The sequence below is a fragment of the Polistes fuscatus genome, unplaced genomic scaffold, assembly GCF_010416935.1.
Source record: "Polistes fuscatus isolate 324 unplaced genomic scaffold, CU_Pfus_HIC Scaffold3, whole genome shotgun sequence".
Taxonomy (NCBI): domain Eukaryota; kingdom Metazoa; phylum Arthropoda; class Insecta; order Hymenoptera; family Vespidae; genus Polistes; species Polistes fuscatus.
Window position 1 is genome coordinate 10,151,190 of NW_025113107.1, and position 11,781 is coordinate 10,162,970.

Genomic DNA, 11,781 nt, shown 5'->3' on the forward strand with positions numbered 1-11,781 from the left:
GATATTTGCATTAAATATGACTTAGAATTCGGTACAAAAGCAGCGAGACGAGATATTCTGCAAAGTGCATCTGCAACATTCGATAATATAGTAATTATAACAATAACACTTCACTGTCTTCGACATAATAAATATACAATGAACAATAATTTGAGTTAGCACTCTCGAATCTACTATTCAATGGAAGAAACAAGAATGGAACTCTCTATTATCTTTAATATAAACAATCATTTCTCTCTCCTCTCCTACTGTGTTGTAACATTAAAATAATACAGGGTTACATACAATGCTAAAAATAAAAAACGAAACAATAATGATTAACAATTATCGAAATGAAATTATACCCACGACTGAACAAACGCCGTTTTTGTTATCTTTCTTTCTTCTACTAACTTCATTTATATTTAATAAACGTGGCATCAAAGACACAGTCTATTTCTTTTTCCTCATGCCGTGTCAATTAGTTATTTGTACATTTTCATGCATTTTCTAATGCATCTTCGATCTCCTTTATTTATTTCCTTTTCGTACCTTCCATGAATAGTAATCATAGCAGATAGGTACGTACTATAATCTGAATTTTATACTTTGTCGCAGTATGTCAATTGTTTAATACACAAAAATTAAAAAACAACAAAAAAATGTATATATCCCCAAACAAAACGTATAAAAAGATGCCATCGGCGTCATTTTCTTCTACGACGGAATAGTTTGGCAATACCTAACATCGAACAGAACACGATTAAATTGTTCTCTAACGCTCCGATTTACGGTGGTACTTAAAAGCGTGAGTAAGCAGCTTTTATAAGAGCATTTATTTCAAATAAGAGATACGCGCCTGCAAAAGTAGCCGAAGGCATAGAACGAGCATTTGGGTAGTGTGTAATTTGTCAAAAGATTTCAGATCAATCTATTATAAATTAATATAAAAGAAACAATACTATTAGTCACGTAATAGATATAGAAATTAATTCGGTGCCCTTTAAGAATAAATTTAGTATTTATTTATGACATCGAATTAATTTCTACACTTAATATTACGATTCCGAGTATTTCTTATAATTTGCAAACAAACAACGCTTTAACGGGGTAACGTTCTACATGTTATGTCAATTATACACATTGCCGATTTTTCTTCTCTCTGTCTCTCTCTCTCTCTCTCTCTATCTCTATCTCTCTCTCTCTCTTTCATAAATAGATCTCAATCCCCCCATGCGAGTGAGTGCATGGTGAAATATTTAATACTTTTTGATCTAATACAGTCTTGGAGAGTTATTATAATACCGTGATGTATGTATATATACGAAGAATCGAGGATCTTTGAAATTTGTTTAGTGTGTCACAGGTATAAACTTGATAACTATTAATGACGAATCTTATCAGCTGACATTAGACAGTCATACGAAAGTCGGACTTGAGACGATACTTGAAACACGCGGATGAGATTCAGAAATAGGTGGTTGTATAAGTTTGTGCTCTGTTATACATTACTGTACGAAACTGTGCTTTCGGTACAGCAGCGCGACGTCTACTAATTCGTAATAGTTCATCGAATATCGGAAATGTTGGTTTTGCTGCCAAATATTTTCACCAGTTGATCCTCATAATCATCTATGTTGCGTTTCATCAATTCCATACAAGGGCCCAATAAACGTTCGAATGCTTCAACATCCAAAACTGAAAATCAAAAATCATCGATCTGTAATTTTGTTCATAATATCAATATTTTCTTACTTCTTTGATCGAATTAATTAAAATGCAATTTTATTTGTCCAATAGTAAAAAAAAAATGAAAGAAAGAAAATATTCTGCAGGATACTTACAGGCCAATTTTACATCTCCTACGGCATAGGCCGAAGCTGCGCGAGGCTTGTGCGTCACCAATGCTAATTCACCTAAATATCCTCCAGCTGGAACTCGATTAATCTAATAAAACAAAATTATTCGAAATATATCGTAAAAGATAGAATTTTTAAATGTATGATATGACAAACGAATGAATATTTATCGCTATACCTCAATTTCGCGATTATTTTCACCCAATATAGTTATTCTAACAACACCGTCTTCAACAAAGTACATTCCATCAGCCGTATCCCCTTGTTTAATAATCTGCTCGCCATCTGAATACTGTTTGGGTACAAGCGCATCAGCGAGGTTCATGCGCTCGTAAGACTGTAACAAGTTCGTACATTATAAATGAAAATAATAAAATCAATATTTTTAAATTAGTTGTTCTCAAAATATAATTTGCGAAGCCCAGGGGTCTTGTGACCCTATAACCAAACTAATATTAAAGAAATTTCTCAATTTTAATATTATATACTACGGTAAACATCTATATATGTATACACATATATAAAACCCACTTTAAGAAAAATCTCTTTTAAAAGTGTAAAATAATCTCCAGATAAAAAATGTTTAAGAACGACCGTTTTAGTCTTCAGTATATATTATTGATATTCATTAAAGTTCAACGATTTAAAAGACGATACTCACTTCGAGCGATTTAAGCATGGGAACTTTATTAATCAAATCCTCGTACATCTTGCGCTTTTTATAAGCAGATTTAAGAAGAATTCGACGGAAAGTTTGTCTATCCATGGCCCAAAGAGTACCTGGAGTAACAGCTTTAACACTAGCCGCTCTAGGCATGTTATAAAGAAGGGCTAATTCTCCAAAAGCACCGCAATTATCGTAAGTGTGAATATTATTATCTACGCCGTTGGCATCCTTAACGTATACTTCGAACCTCCCTCTGAGAAGAAAATAAAAATTTTCTTTAATCGTTTCTCTCTGAGCATTCGACGATGTATATATATATATATTTTTTAATTAAAATTGTTATTTATATATGATTACCTTTCGATGACATAAAAATTGTCGCCATCATCACCCTGTCTAATGATAAATTCTTCTGGCTGAACAGTTTTCTCAAACATCGCGTCCAGCACGTCAGCCATTTGTTCCTGCAAGCGAAGGACATCGATAAATTTTCTTCTTAAAGATAAATTAGCATCAGAAGTGCAATCTTTTAATAAAATATTTTCATCAACGCGTACGATATTTTCAAGAGACTTTCTTAAAAACATCTTTGTGTCCTAAGAACAGTATCTGATTAGTAAGATCACATGCGTTCATTGGTATTTCTAAAGTTAGCGCGAGTGCAAGTCGATTATATTCTTGTCTCGATTGTGCGTGAACTGTATACTATGTTTAACTTACTTCGTCTAAAGCACGAAACAAAAGTATGTTCTTCACGCTTTCGCCTAACCTTTGTCGTTGGCCATCGCTCTTTGGATGCACCATCTGTAATCATAAACAAACAAAAAATTATAAACATTTTTTACACATGAGGATTGATCTTTTTTTCTTTCGATAAATTTCGCACCATTCATTAAAAATTAATTCATGACAATTAAGAATGAATTGACGAATAAAACAAAATAGATTCCTGTTAAACGAATTTAATCAATAATAATAAATAAAAAAGAGAGATAATGACCGATATAATATTATGTAATTATTTATTACAATTGTCTTAATATTGTCAATATATAAATGTCGTAGAACAATAACGTGCAATCAATAATCAAGACCATTTCAACATTAATGGATCCTTATTGTTAAATTCTTCCAATAATTATTTTAATCACGAAATGATTTTCTTTTCTATTTAACGTACGATTTATTAAAATTCATTTAAAGCAATGACGTATCTTGTTATTCAAAGATATTGCTTTAAACTAGGGCACATCATAGTTCGCTCATACATTTTTTTTTTGACGACATGCCGTGCATAGTCGTCTGGGTGGGTTACTCGTTTAAAACGTGACTCTAATGGCTCAGCTGCGCATTGTATTGTTTACAATTTTTAAACACCTGCATTCATTGTATACCGTTTTAACGACTCGCGCTAATTAAAAGTTCATTATATACAAGGAAACAAACGAAATGAGTTAATATCCAATTGACTCTTTTTGTACAGTTTTAATTAGGACAACAATAACGAAAGAAAAAGAAAAAAAAAATAATACAAAATGACACGAAAGTTTGTTGTTGATATTATCATTTAATAATTACATAATTCAATGTTATATATACGATTATGTAATTATTATATCCATTACAATTTCAAATGAAATATCATAAATAATTAACAAATATCAAGTAAGTTTACCTTAAAAAGAAAAAAAAAGTAAAAGGAAAACCTTAAGTTAATAGCATAGTTTATATAAATTTTACTGAAAAACAATATTCTGATAGAAATAAATTTAATATTGGCAGGAATGTTAAAATGTGTCATGCGGAATGCAGTGAAAAGAGCCAAAATTTCTGAGCGGTACAAAATAAGACATTTACCGGAATTATTTCCTACGCTTATTAGAATTAAACAAAATTTGACAAATATTATTTCTATACTCGTTCAATGCGTTTTACTTTCACTTTGTAGTTGTTATAAATTGAAAAAAAAAAAAGAAATCAGTTAACAAGCTTTATTAACAGCAGGTATCTATTATACACTCTAAGGTCACCCCTCGACATTTTACAACTATTACAAGCAGATTTTACAAAATAACGCCAATACTCATTAGACGTTGGATGACTAAAGAACATTAACTAATACGATTTGAGATTGAAGGTTATAACTTACACGTTAATATAATCAATCTTAAACACATACAATTATTAACATACAATTAATGAATAATTCCGAACGACCGATGGAGAAAAAAAAATAAAATGAGGCCGCTATTTCGCCGGGAAGATTGAAAGAATGAAAGAAATAATGTATATAAAAATATATATATATACCATATGTATATTTTATTATCCCTTTATAGATCGATTCAAAAATAGGACAGTAAGAGAAAAAACTCAGGATGTAGCGATCGCACACGTCCCGAAACAAATTTTTCGTTCGTTTTTTCGAGGAAATTAATAGAAAAAAAAAAGAAAAAAGATAGAAAAAGAAAAAAGAAAGGGAAAGAGAGAGAAAGAACAAAATCGGTAGAATAATTTTATCGAGGGACAATTCGATTATCGCATCAATAATCCAGTTCGTAGAGCTGTTTCAATACAACATCGTGCGCTCACGTGTTTAGAAGTGTGTATACGTGTCTCTCGGTTACAAGAGGTGCTATGTGTGTTAAGAGAGAGAGAGAGAGAGAGAGAGAGAGAGAGAGAGAGAGAGAGAGAGAGAGAGAGAGAGAGAGAGAGAGAAGAGAGAGAAAGAGAGAGAGAGAGAGAGAGAGTGAAAAGTGTATGTGTTTGTGTGTGTAAGCCGTCATCGTAGATGAGTGCGGCGGCACACGGCACACGAAGCACACACAAAAGTCACATCCGTGATAGTCAGGTTATCGAACACGCGCGCTCTGACGTCACAAAGGTACATCGCTCGCATCGTCGAGCAAAGTAAATCATCGCGTTTCGTCACTCGCTTGGCGCAGGCTAAGTGCGGTACTTCAATGCGAAACGATTTTATACGATGTCTTGCGCTCGCGCGTATAACACACCACCACACATATGAACGAACACAAACATAGAAAAACGCGCGTGTCTACATAATCAGGTTTATATTTTATATATATATATACATATTATATATTTTCTTGTATGCTCCACGAGGTATCTTAAAGGTATATCTATACCTATACGTTTAAAATACGTACGTACGAATGGTTTCATATAATCGGTTTAAGTTTTAAAATAAAACCTAATAGCCATTAGCAAAATTGTTATACAATTTTTGTCCAATTTCGTTGTTGATTTTTTTTGTTTTGTTTTGTTTTCTTTTCTTTTATTTTTTATTTGTTTTACTTTGTCTTTCTTTTTTTTTCTTGTATTATTATATTTCTTTTTTCTTTCGAGGGCAATCATTACGTAAAAGTTCCATAAAATCCATAAAGGCTATCGGCGTGAATTCAAAGGGTTCTTTCACTTTTTCTTTTTCTATCTTTCTCTATCTTCTTTCTACTTGGTAACTCTTCCAACGATTAACCCGCATTCAAGCGACTCGAATCAGGAAAAATTTCAAATCGTAAAACCGGATTTATATCTTTGTTATTTAAAAACATGATTTTGTTTGTAAGATACGCCGTCTATGTAAAGAAATCGTTCAGAATCATATAGATCCTTGAGCTTCTTGATAAAACGTGGAAAATCTTGTGACAAACTTCTTTCAGATATTCTTTTTATAATCTCTTAATTATATTTATTTATAATTTATTATTCTAATTCTAAATAAGTCCATTACGTAAAATCGTATAGTTTGCTTTTGCTCATCTGCTACCGAATAAATATTTCATTTTATTTATTAATATCATAGAGATTAAACGTTAAAAGAATTCATTTTCAGCAGGTTTTCTTATCATAAAATAAATTAAACGTTAGAAAAGAATACTAGACAAAGTTCAACATCAATAATATTAATGGAAATTACAAATCGTTCTAATTCTCACGTAGAAACATACCCACGTTTTTTCTCTCTTTCTTATTTTCGTCCCACAGAGTTGTCATGAATAATTTAAAAACAATAACAATTTTCAATTCTCTAAAGTAATCTAGAATTTACGTAGTACGTTACGTCACTTTCGTTCTTGACATACAGGACAAGACAGAAATGAACGTAAATGAATTATGCATATCCTTGTAAAATTTTGTTTATCGAGGCCAATCCTTTTTGCTTGGAGTAACCTTCATTTAAAATACAAAATTTCAATAAACTCATCTAAGATCATATTTAAAAGTAAAACTTTCATTCGAAATAGTCGTTAAAGGGAAGTCGCCAAAGGGAAGAAGATTGTTACCTTGACGCCGTCTTCTTCCTCATCTTCTTCTGGATTGTAAGTTTCAGCGAAAACGCTCTTCCTTCTGGTCGCAAACCTGCCGACCGGTGGTTCTAGAAAGCAATAAAAAAAACGACGCGTTAGGTATAAATACATAAAGAAGGAATGGCACGGTCGTAAAGAGCGCGCGAAACAACTTGCTGCAAATGTTCAAAAAGATTTTCGACGAATGCAAGTGCGCCCAAAGGGAAACGCGTTCCGTATGTAAATAAATACTAACTTATGATTAATAAATGTATAATAAAGTTGATTCGTAAAGGGATAGGAAAAGTTTTCTAACTAGAAATAAGTCGATTAGAAGCGGTAAATTTGGAATGAAAAAGTTTGAAAGAGAAAAATAATATACGATTAAGTGACGTACGCTCAAAATCCTTATGCATAACTATGAGTATCCCGCGTACCGAGAAAGAGAGTCTTCCCGGATGTTTTTTTACGCGAAATAGACACTCTACGTTACGAATAATATTGAGTCTGACACCGGTCAAGATAGAATGTACACTGTGTGCCGCAACTACTTCGTTACTAATAATAGTACCCAAGTTCCAGTCTATCGGCTAAGATTCTCTATTACCAAGACCGAGAGTTTCGCGCAGCACAGCAGCGAAACGCTCGGTTACTTAGAAAATTTATGAAATTAAAACGACGACGGCGACGACGACGACGACGACGGCGAGGATGGTGAGGAGCACGCGCGCGCGCGCACGTCAGACGTCAAGACGCGCGCCATGCTTCTACTGCGCCTATGCCGATTATTATGCAAGCAATCGGAAAGGTCTAATAATAAAGGGAAGACTATTCACAATTCGATCTCCGATCTCTTCTTCAATCGCAATTTACCTTAGCGCCGAGAAACTACTCGTTCTCTGGTTAAAAAATCAATCACGAAATGTGGACTCAAGGTGAATTAATTTTATTTTCGAGTGAGAGAGAGAGAAATCTTCTAAACATCCAGGGAATAATGATTTTCAAAAAAGAAAAATTTAAAGAGAAGAAAAAATTCAAAGCTAGTATTTTCTCTCGTGCGTAAGAAGAATAATAATCCAAGAAGATATTTGACCATCTCGCGTACTACGCACATACGTACGTACGAATAAATAAATCCTCGTGAATAAAAAGAAAGAAAGACAAAATATGTTAAATAATAATAACGCGTTTCTTTATATCCGTATTCTCTCATTTTTTTCTCCATCGATCGTCTCCCGCTTGAAAGCTCGTTAAGAAAGTGTATCGTCCGTGGAAGAAGAAGAAGAAGAACTGGATTTAAATGATCCGAGTTCATCGAATTGATATTTATCCTACGAATAGCACAGAAGAGGAGATAATCTTGATATCAAAGATAAAAAAAGAAAATAAATTGATGTAGGACACATATTAAAAAAGTTATATACCTTCGTCAACGGACTCGTCCGGTGTCGAAGCACAAGTTTGCGCATCGGGCTGAATCAACTGCGTTCGACGGTTGTCTCTTAGTCTCGTAAAGAACTCGACCGCGTAGTCGATTATGTCCCCGGGTTGCTCTAAGAGATAACTAATCGTAAATTCCAACAGAACGTCTCTTAAGTCGTCCGGCACAGTAATCTTGCCAGCGTTACGTTGACAGCTCATCTTTTCTCTTAGCGCGAACGCTCCTTCCCAACGTTCCGCCGGTAGCCGCGACGTATCGCGTCCGTCGCCTATCGTTCCTCTTGTCTCTTAACGTCGCGCGCACGTACGCACGCACGCGCGCGCCTTATCCACCTAACGGTATCACTCTCTCTTTCTCTCTCGCTCGCCCGCTAACTCCTCCCACCCTTCCTTCCTCTTTCTCTATCACTCCAACTTGTACCCTTCCTCTTTCAATCAACTCCGCTCGATGCTTTTTATCTTTGACACTCTTTACTTTTCTTTTTCTAATACTTGAAAAAAGAAGCAGAGTTTATTTGATACCCTTTCGTACGTCTTCAACGATGAGAAAAGGATGAAAACGGTGACTCTTTGGGAAATGTTTATCTTTATACTTTTCTCACAGCTAACTAGCCACTACCGCTCCTCCCTCTACTCCCACTCTTCAGTAACCACGTCGCAGGCGCGCGCGCGCGCGCGCTCTCTAATCTTCAAGAAGACAACGTTTCTAATCTATTCCGCTATCATTCCGTTCCCGTTCTCCGTTGTTTCTTCCCTTCTTTTTCGTTACTTTCTTTTCTTTTTTTTTTTTTTCTAAAGCCCTACATCAAAATTACTTCGGACATAGACGCGTTCGCGAAATAACAGATTGAGAAACAATTACCCTCGATCGTGAAGATGGCAACTGTGGTTCGCCACGATATACGCAATTTATAGATTGATAAAGGGTTCGTAATTTGATCGGTACGCGACGTCAGCTCCGCTTAGCGATAACTCGGAGAACTACATTTTTGATTAGTGACTAACTCGACTTCATTCTAATATTTGAAGAGTTGTGCAATATTTATTTTCAGTTTAAACAGATAGAAATAGGTACAATAAGCGGTATGATATTATAATGATCTAAGAATATAATTTTATTTCTCTTTTTGTAACACTTTGCTTATCGTAGATACTCGCTTTTTTACTTATCTAACTAATATACACACACACATATATAATATATATATAACCCTAAAAATAATTAGCATATTATCATTACTAATGCAAACAAATTACTTGTTTGCACCATTTGAGATATAAACAATTCGCATAATATCACAATCAGATAGTATATTGTTCGCATTTATCATTCCGATAGCAATTTACTACATACAATAAAATTCATTTGCAACTTAAAATAATAAGATATTGAGAAGTATGTCAATATCTAGATTATGTAATTATAAGTTATAGTTTTAATTTTTACTTTTTTTACAAAAATTTTATAGTATTGAGGTATGGAATACAAAAAATATATAATACAATCGATGTAAACACGAATATTTTTTAGCTTTTAAAAATACTTACCTTCCTATATGTTCTATGGAATTGTAATTATGTAGTACTAAAGTTTCATATTCTGAATAAGCTACTTCTTGTCCATTAACTGGTATATGACATACTTGATTGCTTGGATGTATTTTTCCTACATAATACAATCCGTTATATAATACTCTACCAATAAAAAGAGCGTGATCATCTTCTGTTTCACCAGCAGGAAGAGCATATAAAGGAACACTACCATCCCATGATTTTACCCAGTCAATGTCTCTAACGCATAACACTTGATACTCTTTCTTTTCGTGTACTGCTCTTCCCCATGCCAAAGTACAAATATTACCCCTTATACCACCAGGTGTAACAGAATCTTTGTGATGTGCACGGCCAACATATAATCCATCTTCTGAAGCAATGGCTGCATTTTGCGGAAAACTCATTGTGTTGTTATAATCAACCCATAAATGACTCGTATCAGCGAGCTGTTGTTTTATGGCAAGTGCCGTAAATTTACTTTCTAAAAATAATAATTATAGTATTATTTTATAAATTTTGCATATCTTTGTAAGACAGGAAAAGAAAATTTTATTTTAAAATACATTGCTGCAAATCATATAACTGTCCACTAACCATTAATTATAACCCATTCTCCTGTCGCACCCCAAGCTGTACTAAATCCTATATAATTGATAACAAATGGATTTTTATCTCTATATGTCATTAAAGTTTCACATTCTTCATCCTCTTTGCCTACGCTTAACATTCCATCACAGGACCATCTATAAATGTTAGTTGTTGATTAGTTACTTTAATAAAATAGTCATTATTTATGTTTACTTTTAAAGTAATCCCTTACTTTATCCAAATATTACAATAATCTCCACATAAATCTACAGTTTCTGCTTCCGCTATATTTGGTTCTACATTATTTCTCTTTATAGCGGACATAGTATTTCCCCATCCGCCAAGAATAATCTAAAGTAGCAATGCTATACTAAATATTCATTAAATTTAATAAAAAGTCAATTTCTTTTTTTTATTCAGATGAAAATTATAATAAAAATAATATATAAATTATGTTAAGTCTTCCATGCATATCCTAACTTATTTTAAACTTACTTCATATATATTAGAACCATCTCCCAAGTGAGTTCTAAGAGCAATTCTGGCATCATGGTTGGCCTTCATTCGCAAGTTAATGCTACATCTCGTAATAGGAAAATAACAATAATCCAAACTATCTATTGTATTGATTGCTACTAAAAAAAAGAATCATACAATGATTTTAGATCATGATGTTTATTTTACAATGATTTATGTTTATCCAAAATATTATAAACTAAACATTTATATTTAATAAATTAAATATTATTTTGTTGTCATATTTATTTTTAATTACGCAATGTTAACCTACCTAACATGATAAATTTCAAAACAATAAAAAAATTAAAAAACGTATTAAAAATCTTATCAGACTCTTTAATATGATTTAAAAGTATAATCTTTGAATTAAAATAATTTCTATTAAAAATAAAATCTACTCAATATGTAAGATATGAAAGGTAAACATTTATGACAGATCGTAGATTTCGAGAAATTTTTTAATTCTTTCTGACCGTAATAAACATGCTTGAACAGCTATGCATATATATATACATATATTTGATCCTTAGATATCATATACTGTCATACACTGAACATGATGTTTGTGACGAGTGCGGCTAATAGTTGGTACTGTACAATAATTGATATTATTTTTGAAAAAGTTTAACTATTATTATTTAAATGGTGACTGTGTGTGTGTGTGTGAAATAACAATTGCACTTTGCGCTACATTCTTATTATTTATTCGTTCTTTTATATTTTTGTTTGTACAATTTATGGTTCACAAGTTTGCCGCTAGAGTACAAATATTGAACGTTTTGAATGAGAGTACCCATCTATATTGATAAAAATACTATTTTTACATTGCTTGTTTCTATTTTTCTATTTATATAATTTATAATTTATA

The 11,781-nt window shown here is 32.7% G+C and overlaps 2 protein-coding genes across 6 annotated transcripts; both read right to left on the minus strand.

The window, feature by feature from the left end:
• Positions 1 to 522: 522 nt before the first annotated feature.
• LOC122519812 (cAMP-dependent protein kinase type II regulatory subunit) lies at positions 523 to 8,973 on the minus strand. 2 transcript variants are annotated; one of them, XM_043639532.1, is made up of 8 exons: positions 8,237 to 8,973; positions 6,810 to 6,901; positions 3,226 to 3,309; positions 2,863 to 2,969; positions 2,500 to 2,758; positions 2,017 to 2,175; positions 1,824 to 1,926; positions 523 to 1,677 (listed from the first exon to the last, which is right to left on the minus strand). In XM_043639532.1, exons 1-8 carry the CDS (start codon positions 8,451 to 8,453, stop codon positions 1,547 to 1,549), a joined length of 1,152 nt encoding a protein of 383 aa, XP_043495467.1. In that variant the 5' UTR covers positions 8,454 to 8,973; the 3' UTR covers positions 523 to 1,546. The 2 variants fall into 2 exon arrangements, with proteins under 2 accessions (XP_043495467.1, XP_043495468.1); XM_043639533.1 differs by lacking the exon at positions 8,237 to 8,973 and adding an exon at positions 7,210 to 7,521.
• A 373-nt stretch (positions 8,974 to 9,346) lies between these two features.
• On the minus strand, positions 9,347 to 11,697 carry LOC122519813. Of its 4 annotated transcripts, none has more exons than XM_043639536.1 (5): positions 11,463 to 11,697; positions 10,890 to 11,029; positions 10,627 to 10,745; positions 10,401 to 10,549; positions 9,347 to 10,287 (listed from the first exon to the last, which is right to left on the minus strand). In XM_043639536.1, the coding sequence occupies exons 2-5, from the start codon at positions 10,956 to 10,958 to the stop codon at positions 9,797 to 9,799; spliced, it is 828 nt and encodes a 275-aa protein (XP_043495471.1). In that variant the 5' UTR covers positions 10,959 to 11,029; positions 11,463 to 11,697; the 3' UTR covers positions 9,347 to 9,796. The 4 variants fall into 4 exon arrangements, with proteins under 4 accessions (XP_043495471.1, XP_043495469.1, XP_043495470.1 ...); XM_043639534.1 differs by lacking the exon at positions 11,463 to 11,697 and adding an exon at positions 11,185 to 11,222; XM_043639535.1 differs by lacking the exon at positions 11,463 to 11,697 and adding an exon at positions 11,185 to 11,219 and having other exon boundaries at positions 10,890 to 11,026.
• Positions 11,698 to 11,781: the final 84 nt, after the last annotated feature.

Bases quoted from the DNA above. Each gene is read 5' to 3' on its own strand.
- LOC122519812 (XM_043639532.1), bottom strand. From the start codon at position 8,453: ATGAGCTGTCAACGTAACGCTGGCAAGATTACTGTGCCGGACGACTTA. The intron at 3,310-6,809 runs GTAACAATCTTC...TTATGATTACAG, and splicing joins AGGAAGAAGACGGCGTCAAG to ATGGTGCATCCAAAGAGCGA. The intron at 1,927-2,016 runs GTATAGCGATAA...TTGTTTTATTAG, and splicing joins AAAATAATCGCGAAATTGAG to ATTAATCGAGTTCCAGCTGG.
- LOC122519813 (XM_043639534.1), bottom strand. The intron at 10,550-10,626 runs GTAAGGGATTAC...TAACATTTATAG, and splicing joins TATTGTAATATTTGGATAAA to ATGGTCCTGTGATGGAATGT. The intron at 10,288-10,400 runs GTTAGTGGACAG...TATTATTTTTAG, and splicing joins AGAATGGGTTATAATTAATG to AAAGTAAATTTACGGCACTT.